Source organism: Morone saxatilis, unplaced genomic scaffold, assembly GCF_004916995.1.
Source record: "Morone saxatilis isolate NCDOM2014 unplaced genomic scaffold, NCSU_SB_2.0 Contig5, whole genome shotgun sequence".
Classification (NCBI taxonomy): domain Eukaryota; kingdom Metazoa; phylum Chordata; class Actinopteri; family Moronidae; genus Morone; species Morone saxatilis.
Genome location: NW_023340095.1, coordinates 20967871 through 20979704, shown reverse-complemented (window position 1 = coordinate 20979704; position 11834 = coordinate 20967871). Strand labels below are relative to the sequence as shown.

At 38.8% G+C, this 11834-nt stretch overlaps 1 protein-coding gene across 1 annotated transcript in view; it reads right to left on the bottom strand.

Annotated features, from left to right (window-relative positions):
- Nucleotides 1-2566: 2566 nt before the first annotated feature.
- Nucleotides 2567-11834, bottom strand: part of pdia5 (protein disulfide isomerase family A, member 5) — a 56687-nt gene continuing 47419 nt past the window's right edge. Inside the window, exons 16-17 of the mRNA XM_035676628.1 lie at nucleotides 6078-6212; nucleotides 2567-4998 (exon numbers count right to left, since the gene is read on the bottom strand). Of these exons, the coding sequence (XP_035532521.1) occupies nucleotides 4918-4998; nucleotides 6078-6212 (216 nt within the window). The 3' untranslated portion in view covers nucleotides 2567-4917. The remainder of the gene's footprint in view (nucleotides 4999-6077; nucleotides 6213-11834) is intronic.

Here is an 11834-nt window from a genome sequence, read left to right as displayed (position 1 = left end):
GACCAATTTCTATCAACAATATCATAAAAGGGAAGTTGCTCTTCTCAGTGCTGACTGACAGATTCACTGAATAGCACAGAGTGGACATATGGATCCTCCAGCAAAGGATGCAAATCATTTTGATTACTGCCTCGTGAAAAACAAGCTAAAGAAAATCTTTATCTCTGCCAAGCAGATACTCTCAGAGGTCTATCCATTTCATTGACTTCTGGTGTTTGAACCAATTTGTCCCTGTGTCGGCATATTGAATAGCGGGAAAAAAGTATGTACAGAAAAGAAAAATCAACAACAGGAAGTTGCTTTTTAATGATACATCTGAAAAAGAAGGGGTCATGTGTGAGCTTTTATTAAAAAAAAACAAAAAAAAAAACAACAACAATAACATAACGACACAAAGAAGCAGAGGTGAGGTAGAGGTCAGGCAGGTGGATGAAGGCAGAGTGTAGATTAACGTCAGAGAAATGAAATCCTGAACAGCCCAAAACACAATTATCCATAAAGGGAAAATGGCTTTTGTTAAGGGTACTTGAGTCCGAACAGACCTTGACTTTGTGTTAACAACCCTGTGCCCCCCATTTTCTTATGCTCATTTTGCACAGGTTAAAATGTTTGTCCCTCCCCTCCAAGAAAACCCACAAAGAAGCAATGAAGCAATGCTCCCAGGCATGAAAAAGTGCTCCACCCCTTTGAAAATCCTCTTAAGTGAAATTGGGATTGAGAGGGTATTTCTGCCTGTGCTCACAGGCATTAATCAGCTGCTATGGCTCAACACTGCATGCATCCCAACAACAGCACTTTATCTAAGCAGACCTGCATGACCTGGAGACTGCAAACAGGGAGCACAAGAAACTTCAGTCTTAAAAGTCATTTCTCAGCTTAGAGCGGGCTCTATGAGGACTGAACTTTACACAGGATTCCCAGGACCCTGATCCCAAAAGTAACCATTTATAATATTCAACATGCACCCATGCTTGGAAAACAGTTGGAAAAGTTCAGGCAGTGGAGATATGATACTGACACTGTTAGCGGGGTCACTTTTATGTCTGGTACCAATTTCCAGCCATTTCTCATAATAAAGCCATCAGTGTCAGATCTGCTGAGTGCTGCTCGTGCTCTATTTGTTTCCCTGTTTTTCCTGAGAATTATGTCAAAATAAACAGATTGTCCTGGTGAAAGCAGTTTTTGTTCAGCTCAGCGACCCGTCAAGGTCAACTTCTTGTTATTTTATTGTGCAGACAGTGTTCCTGGTGTATTTTAAAATAACTTTAAACATATTCTCACGCTCCGGATTTTGTGTTGCGTTATTTCTGTGTCAATTATCATATAAATGTGTCTTCGGTGTCTATTTTTGGTATGTAGAGTTTTAACAGTGTTTGCTGACTTCCTCATTATTTAGAATAGTACAAAGTCTGGTCGAGGCAGTCAACACTGGCCATTAAAGTAATCGCAGTGGTAATGATGGTAATGAGACCATAACACAACCAGAGTGTATGTAAAGTTACTGTATGTGTGTCAACTTTTATTTGCACAATATTAAAAACAATCCTGGTGTCTTGAACTGGAACACAAAGTTAATGTCAGCTAACGTTAGCCGAAGTGTGAATAGCTAACTATAATAAAAACACTACAGACAAGCAATCAACAAACAATAAACAGTCTGTTAGTGTAAGATAGCTTGCTTAAACTGTTAGCCTAACATTGACGTTTTAGGCAACACGGCCTTTATCAGCCTGTATTCGGGCGTCTTGCCCGAAACGTCCCGGTGGCAAATTATATTCCATCCATCCATTCAAATAGGAGTACTGTCCTAGTCATTATTTATTATTAACTACATGAAGGATCCTGCACGCAATCTTCAAGGTATAACGTTGATCATTAGTTGAATGTGTTGTCTTTTGTTTTTTGTTCTTTTAATGAAACTGTAACGTGAAATCTTTACAATACCTGGTTGGGATCTAGTGACTGCAAAGGCACAGCATATGATTCCATATCTATTTAACCTGAGTATAATGAGCTAATTACACAAATTGCTCAACATGCAACTCTATATAAGTACTTAGTTAAAGTAGTATATGTGTGGAATAAACCTTTAAAACACTATGTACGTGGATAAAGTAGAATTTTGGTGGAATAAACTGTAGCCAACTGTATTTGGCTAAATGGTACTGTCACAAAAAACTAGGGTCCTAGAAATGCGGTCCGGTGCTGCAGGAACTTATTTTTGCTTGGAATCAATGAAACAAGGCGGTAGAAAATTACTGCTTTTTGTCCACAAGAGTTGGCCAAAATCAAAAAAAGCTCCTTGTAGGGGCTTTAAAAATATTAACCGATCACTGATTCATTAATCCTGTGGGGGACAAATTTCATGGAAATCAATACAGTGGGTGTGGAGACATTTTACTGTGGAAGTGAAAGTCCAACTGACTGGCCAACATAGCATAACCTAGAGCCACACCCCAAACGTCTCAAAGGATTTAATTTTAAAAATAAAATAAAAAAAACCTGGCTGTAAAATAACATAAGCATGGCAGAGAGGTGCATATTTTATAAAAACAAGTGAAAAATGTTTTGGAAATGTTTGACTTTATTTAGTTTTTTAACTCGCAAGGTCCTTACTGCATGGGGCAAAACTGTACGTATGGCTGGGCACAGAAAAATCAACAAAGGCAACAATGACTTCTTGGCATTAAGTGTGACAAATTCCCACACAACATGGATACCTTTGGGATAAGACAGAGGTGGTCTTTCTATTATTCAGCAAACCACATGTGATGTCACTGCGCAGGCTCCTAAACAAAAACAAATGGACACAGTAAACAAAGGTCATTGTTTAACCTCGAGAGGAGAATGAACACCTAATTACAGCGATATGTCAACACCTAACTGTGTAAAGCACATTTTCAAAATGCTCTTGCACACCATGAAATGTTAAATAGTCACACTGAACACAAAATAGTGTTTGGTGCCAGCCAGAACATCTGAGACAGTTTCACTTGAAATGAGTCCGTTAAGAATCACAATGATAATGTGACGAGAAATGGTTCAGTAACATCTACTGACAATACGTCTTATTCGATACACGTGGTCATGATATAGCACAGAAAAAGACAGCTCAATTTGTTTTTTTCATTGGGATACAAATGTAAACAATGTTTAATTTGGTAAACTAAGGGCTCAAAATTATTCAGCCGGAATGCAAAATTACAAACAAACTAGTTCCCTTTAATTGTGTTTCGCTATCCCTGAGAACCTTATTCATAATGAAAGAAACCAAAGTCTTGAATAATAAAACACAAGTTCAGCTACAGATAAGCCTTTAAATATTTATAGTGGCCGTAGTGTGGGAGTTGAAAACACACAGCATTAAAAAAAATGGCCACAAAAGTAATGATGATGGCTCCAAATCGATGGGGTTACGCTGCCAGAAGTGGAACGGGGGCCGGAGCCTTCACTCACTTAATACTTAATTATTCCTTGGATGTACTATGAAGTCATCCCCGGGAATTCGATTGAGGAGAGTACTGTCCAAGTAGTTCCAGGCCAAGGCATTGAAGACGGACACAGATTGAGACCCAACGTTCCCAGAGTGCTTGCTCTGTTATTCTGGTTCCTGGGTGTTGTTCAGGTTACACTTGGGCATAAAACAGACTGGGTAACCTTAAACAAAAACCCTGAATTCCCAAAGTGTACATTGGAGGCCTGAATTATTACAGCATCTGCCTGAACGATGTGTGAATGCAGAAGGGATTGTGGGATATTAGGTGGAATCCATGATTGCTTCGGTGCAAGGAGGATGGGTGAATTGTTATGGACATTTTATCATGCAATATTTAGCCACCATACTTTAACATCTCCCATGATTATGTAAATGAACCCTACCCTCGTTAAAACATTGATGAAATCCCACTCTGAATGAACAACAGAGGAGGTGCACGACGTCACTACAGCTGTGAATGTTGTTATTATCTGGAAATGTACAAAGCATGAAGATATCAAGGGCAATGCACACAAATATTTGGCATTTCATGTTCTTGTTTTTCTTCTCCTTTGACTTGCTCTGGTCCATGACTTGAGGGAACTGCAAGGGCACCAGGCCTCTGATTATCTTCCACTTATCATGTTATATTTATGCAATTCCAGCTATTGTTTATTTTTAGATTGTTAAGGCCACAGTTTTGAACTAACAAAAAGTCATTTCTAAAAGCAAATCTAATCATGAGAGCCCGGAACCATACAGAATATTGACCCTTTGGCCAGGATTTCACCTACTTCACACTGCTACGGTACCTTATCTACAGTAGCACTTCACATTTTACTTTCTAAATGCAGTTTAATATTTAAATGGTCTGTGAGGATAAAAAAAAATATTCTGGATGGTTCTAGACTTGAGACATGAAGGTTCTGTAATCACAATGTGTCTCCTTCTAGAGACAGAGCAGGGTTGATGGGACTGGACCAGGACTCCTGTGGAGTAATTGACAGTGCAGCCTCCACCTTTAACTAATGATTGCCCACCACCACCCACCACCACGGGTGTCAATCAGTCACACAGACCCCCACCACAGGGCAAAGCAGGGGTCAGTATTGCATAGATACAGTATAGGGTGTAGCTAGGGTGCTCACATATGCAGTCACAGTGTTTGGGCAAAAAAAGGAAAAGAAAAAAGAAATCACTTTTTTTGTCTGTATTTTCTGCCCATCAGAATATCCATGAAAAAAGAAGTCTCAAGTGGTCGGTCTAACTGTAGGTACTCTGTTGGTATTATTACAAACATGATCACCATGGTATAAAAAAATAGCCTTTCGCTGAGGTCATCAAGTCTCCCACGTCAGTGCTGATAGGGCCCTTGTCAGGGTCAAGGGTCACAGTGCAATGACAAACTGTGCAGTGCAACGCCCCATCCCTGCACGCCGGCCTCAGAGCTCCTCCTTCCTCTTGACAACCTTTTCCTGATCACGTCCTCTTAGGCTGCGCATAAAGCCTGTGAAGCCAGCCTCCTGTGGAGAGAGGGACAGTTATTAAAGCACAAGTTTTAGTGATCGTTTCACAACTTGAAGCAATTTGTCAGTCTTGAAATGCCTCTTTCTAATCTAAGAGATCTAAGTGCAGTCATGAAACATTATCTGAAGTTAGCCTGACAGTATGGAGATACGAGAAGTAAACACAGAATACAAATACTGTTGCCAAGTTCAAGGTCAATCAACTATCAAAATCCAAAATATCAAGATCAGTCTGTCGAATACTCCACTTAAAGTTGGGTTGAGATGTGTGCATCACCCTGACTCTTGACCATTCTTTTTTGCCATAAATAGTTCATTATTTAGTACAAGATTTCTGTCCGCTTGTAGTGATCTGCCAACAGGAGAAATAATCTAGCTGTGAAAAGGTAAAGATTTTTGGTTTCTGGCTGCCTGGACACTACTGCACTTTCATTCTGATGTGTAGATCCCCATCCCAGTGTTTGTCATCAGACAGAAATTGCCATGCCATAGTAGCCTGTCTTAAGAAGGTAAGCCAGACACCCCCTAAAGACAGGCTACTGAGGCATGGGGACTTGTGTGTAGGCAAGGTTTCTTAAAGTAGCTAAAACTTCTACAGGTTATTCTGTTGGCTAATACCTACAATACTAGAACAAAATCTGTGCCACAATTAAATGACAACAAAATCCTACATATAGGATCCTGTGTGATTGTGCAACATCATACTTTGAGAAAGAATGCGACATGAAAGATATTGCTGTAAGTTTCAAGACAGCTCAACTGGTCTGATCCTTGAGGCTCAGTTAGGCAAAAACAAACCAACAGACTCTCCATGATCCTACAAATACAAAATATCTTTAATGGCCAAATTTGAACTAGTCTGGGGTATAGCTTTGATTTGGGGAATCCCTGACTTAAACAGGGAGCTTGTGTATGCTATTTGCTTGCTTTAGCATACATACAGATTGTGTGTGTTGTATGTTTTGAGTATGTAACTAAACCAGCTCACAAACAAAAAAGGGTTCTCGGTATGTTGAGTGTGTTAACAGTTTCAGAGAGAAAGTAGGACAGCAGGTGAGATATGTAATAACACTTACCCCACGATCTCCATTGTATTTTTCCACAAACTTGCCATAGTTGTAGTAGTTAAATGTTGGGTAGCCCTCCACCCCTTCTTGCTTACAAAGCTCATGGTTCTGTCCTTTTGTACAGTCCACTGCCGCATACACAATCTGAGGAAAAAACAGTTGGATGGGAGTTCACCATAGGGACATTTAAAAGGTAAATAATAAAAACATTCAAGTGGAATTTTGTGAAACCAATCACTCTTATTATTACAATAACTTAATGTATAATTAAATCAAAATTTCAAGTCATCAAATCTCTGACTCATTAAATTAACTTTCTTATAAAACACAGCATTAGCATACTAGCACACATCGCTGCATGAAATGTATTGTGGGTCAAAACTCTCTAGAAAGCCTTCTTTAATCTATGTTTGAGGAAAGGTTACATAATGGAAACGTGTGTGTATTTTTATATGTGTTAAGAAAAGTTGGTGGCCCTTTACTCTGATAATAAAAACAATGATAATCATAATTAAGTTTAATGTAGTTTGGTGTTTGCCCTGCCTGTAGATATTAAAACTAGCAAGGTCTGTAACATCTTATACCTCCTAAAACATTTTTGAAAGCAGGTTTATAGAGGATTTAGCTCATATTCTATTATTATATTTCCCTGCTTTATTGTTCTGTAAAAATGATTTTAATTCATGCATGGCATTTTTATTGTTTGGGTTCAATTAGTTATTGTTTCAGTGTCTCTCAAGCACTCATTATATTTTCAGAACAAATCAACTTTATTCTAATTGTAGATCAAGACAACAAAAACTTCGCACACAGGATATTATAGGAGAATATAATGAGAACTCAATATTTATTAAATGTAAAACGACCATTTACAACGGGGGCTTGCATGTATGCAGCCGCTCTGTTCATGAGCAGGCTCAACACATTCTCCTTGTCCAAATTTAGACCACTAGTCTCTTTCCAGGTTACAAAAAATGACAAATGTATTTCTCTTCAGCTAAACCATTTGGAGTGGGTGGTGGGAGAAAAAAATCCCACAACAATCACTCCTACATAAAAACAACAAGGGAGATTTATGTTGCAAGGCTGTTGCATCGATTAGTGACAAGCCACCCCAATGAGGCGTAAATGCCGCCTCACTGATACATGGTTCACTCAGCGTGTCCTTTTGGACAGCTGAAATGTCACCCTCTCTCAGGGTGCTGAGCGCTGCACACTGAACTTGTCACTATCAAATAATCACTCCCCGTCCATCTGTCTGCTCGAGCTGAATGTGGAAATGACAAATCTGCTGCAGAAGGAAAACATATTAGACACTTTCTCTGCACGTCCAACCGTGAGGCGACGCTCAAGACTTCTTGTTCTAATTACAAAATACAAGTGCCTCTTGTTTTTTCCCCCCATGCAAATACAAACACTCAAATGTTGAGAAGACGCATAAGCGCAGACATATTGCTACATGAGTACACTGCTGGTTTCCTCTGCATCTGCAGCAAAGACATTTGCAAACAAGAAGGGTTAGGGAAGAAATAGTGTCTTTTCCATTTATCAGTGGGGGACAGTGCCTATAAAGGGATATTCTGCTACTATGGTCTGTTGATCAGGGGTCTTAAACTACGCCTCAGTGTACCCCCACAACAAGAGGATTTCACAGACTTTGTGCAAGCTGTGTATATTCAGCAGGACTGAGGTGTTTCACCTTTGAAAAAGCCAAATAGTCAACAGAAATTTAGCTGACAACACTGCGTAAAATCATCAGATTCTTCATGTTCTTGGGCAGTTCAGTGATTTTCTAAAAATATTTGACCACTTACACAGATACACAGAGAGTACTTCACTGCAGCAACAGTAGCTACAAAAAGGGACATAATGTAAGTACCAACTCCATCCGGCTGCTCATCACTGTGTGTAGTAATCAATCAGAGTTTCTGTGAATTGACAGGAGAAAATGAAGCCGTAGGAGCCATTGTTCTTCAAAGGTCCGCAGCCAATTCTGTTATTGATCCATCTTCAAGTGACAGAGGACTCCACATCATGTCATTGATCCAATAGCAAAATTTCTAAGGAGCAGCATATTACCAGTTGGTTTGGTCTCAATCCACCAGCGTCACACTGAAGAGCAGAGCAGTAATCAAACTGTACTGATAAACTCAGAAGTTCCTATGCTTACAGTACTAAACATGGACGTCCCTGAGCAGGTACCAGAGTAAATCGAGGAATATTATTATCAATCAACATTAACTATATTAAAGAGAGACAATGTGACTTTGAAAGAAATAATATCACAAACTGTCCTTTTTATTTTACTAATGTACTCTGACATTATAATACATATTAAAGTTGCCTTACAGGCCCCATTGTGCTCAATTAAAAAAGGAACACAGCGAATTAACACAGCAGGTGTCTGAGCCAAGGAACTCAGTACATTAAACATTCATTGTTTTCCAGGAAGTGAAAGTGTTACAGGAAGTTAAAGTCTCCATTTAATGGGGTGTTTAAGTGTGCACTGTGTAGATGTATTATGTACAAAAACACAATGGCAAACAGGTAAAAAACTCCAAATCCCTGCAGTGCATGCTCAATATTGCATGGCTTTGGTTTAGGTCAGGATCAGGGAAGGAGAAAAAAAAAAAAGAATCATTATATCCGAGAGGGATGATGTATTTTTTAGGCCAACCTGAAAATTAGCATTGTCCTGGTTCATTTGACAAAAAGCCAATAGGATTTTTACATTGGATTTTGGAATATTGCAGATCAGCTCTGAGGAAAGGTTTGTTCAGCAAGATAATCTTCAACAAATGAATACCACTTTAATGATTTTTAAAACGTTAAGTTCTAAACAAACTGGTCGCATAATTTCAATGTCACCACCACTAAACTTTCAACTAAGTATAAACACAATGAGGCTGTAAAGGCAGACTAGAGTAGAAAAGTTAGATAAGATAAGATAAGATAAACCGTTAGATAAGAGAGATTTATTTGTCACATGCACAGTTATACATAGTACAATGCACAGTGAAATGCTTCTTTGTACTTGCAGCCAGTAGTAAGAAAAACAAAAATACCTACTACAGAAAAACAGTAAGTGATTGCAACAAAGAACAAACCACAAGGGTTAACAATATAAGTGTAAATTAAAACTAAGAAAAATAAAAAATAAATATAGAACTGGGTAATAATATCATAATTAAATATAGACTGTAAACTCCAAGTGTAAAACTTAAAGGGGGGTAGCTCGTATATATACACACACATTTACAGTATTGAAATTCATTGACAGTATTGAAAGTCTCTGTGTTTGTCATCAACATCTATAGTCTCATTTAGCTGTTTGTTTGTTAGCAACTGCCTTATTTAATACCAGGTCAAAGCTTCCAAAATCACAGGTTGGGCATTTACTGATGTATTCCATGTTGTCAAACAAAATGTGAAAATCTCTTATTTTAGGCACCTAACCAAAACCCCTTGACTTCAAGGTGAAGGAACCCGGAGTACAAACATTTTAACTAATTTCCGAGGTTTTATGACTCATTCCTGCAGCACTCTATCATGGTCATCATGACAGGTCAGTATATTTCTACTGAGTGCTTTACCGGTACTGTAGCAGCACCGAGGCAGCTCATATTGGGCAAATACTTCAAAAAAATTAAATACTCTAATAAAACGATGTTCTTAATACAGTGGCAACAGACAGCTTTTGGAAACAAGCAGTTCCAGCCAATGTGCCCCTTTAATGCTGCTATTGATTCGAATTTAGGGAAAAGACAAACAGCTCAGGACAAACCCTGTACACAGCTCCCCCGCTGTCCTACAGCACAGAATGTGAAGTTCTAATTGTTCGCATCTTCAAAGCTGCAGCTAAGCTTGTGTTTGTCTTTAGTAAATGAGGCGAGGGCAGCTAATAGACTGTGATCAACACCGGCCTGGTACAATACACTGGGGCTCGGCTTTATAAATAGAGAGGACTGCCAAATAAGCACGTGCTCAGTTCTCAGATTTACTCTTGAGCAAACACAACTTCACACCTCCACTGGCCACTGGAGGGACAACTAGACGAAGAGATGTTAAACTTCTGCATTTATTTGACCTTCACAGATATGAGGTCCCCCTGTTTTGGCAGCTTGAGGAGGTTTATCATAAGGATACCGATCCAAACATCACAGCTGAATGGTGAAGCAATGCCAAAGTGCCTTCAGCTGTTGTGGCCGCTAGATACCGGATCTCAAAAAAACATTTCTGACTGTTCTAAAAGTCCTAACTTTTCTCTTAAAATATAAAGTCAATATTTTTTTCCATTAGATGGTAAAGGTCTTAGTAGTTTGTGTTACTTGGTAGCCATTTTGAGAATCATTGCTCCATTGAAGACGTATCAAAGCTTACGTTTGTTGGACTGACCAATGTCTCAGTCTGAGTCAAACATTTACAGTTTGTGTTAACTATTATTTCTTCAAAAGATTACAACATATCTGTTATATCTGGACACACACGCTTATTTTATTGCGTATGACGTACTGATGTATATACTCTAAGAACCAAGAAATCAACAAAGGCATTTACAAGTTCCTGAAGTTGCAGCTGAAGGGCAATACTCGAAGTTGTGTACAAAAACATTTTCAGCTCATCTGTTAAGGTTTTATGTTATCCAGAAATGTTACAAAGGATTGCCTCAGAAAAATGGATGAATAAGTAGTTGAGGACACGTCACAGTTTTAAACCATCTGACAATGATTTTGAAAAATACCAAACAAATGAGAGAGCAGCGTTGCCGGAGCACTGTTGGAACAATGTGTGGATAACATTAGCATCTTGATGAAACCTAAACATCAAAAGGCAACAGTACAATTTTTTTTAAGGTGAGTGTTACTTTGACATGATAAATCGTTGCTCAAAGTATTGCCAGACACGCGCCCAAGTGTGTGTGCGTGTGTGCGTGTGTGTGTGAGAGAGAGAGAGAGAGAGAGTGAGTCACACAATTAGCGAGGTTTGGAAATACTGAACCCTGCAGTCAAAGGGTATTAAAAGGAAAAGCAGGAGTGGGAGTATGTCAGGACATGAGTCTCGAGGGAAAAGGAATGAGAGGGAGTACAGATGATGAAGGAGGATGAGGAGTGTGTCCTGTTGTGATTGCATGAACCTTCAATAACCCCAAAGCCCCAAGTGTGCCCAAGATTAGATGAGACTGTGTGGGCTTTAGCTAAGTGGTCAAATTCCTAACTGACACGTGGAGACAAATATTAGAAATGAGGTGAAATGAGTTGTAAATTTTGAGTCACGAGTTACAGGAAATCATTGTTTAAAGGTCTTATCATTTGGAGTATGCAATATGTGGCTACAACCACTCTGAAGGCCTCCATGCTAATGTCAGAATAGTTGCTTATTGTACAAAACTCTTATCTGACACCTATTGAGCTGTGCAAAAGATAACATTTATTATAAAGGGTCATGACATTCGACCATTTAAATCTAATTTGCATTTGACAGCACTAAATGCAGTCCATAGTGTAGATAATGAATATACAATGTCATTAAGCTCTATGACTCAGGTTTGAAGAATCCTGAGATATTTTGGAAAATTACTTTAGTTTTTCACCCAGTCACATGAAGAGATTGATATCAATATCCACTCTGTGAGTCCAATACAGATATATTGTGGTAGTTCCAGGTTTTATTTAGCCTAGCTTAGCAAATGGTGAAACTGTACAGAACACTGTAAAAAGAGGGAGAACTACAAGCTTAATTTTGTGAACAATTCCCAAGATTATTTCT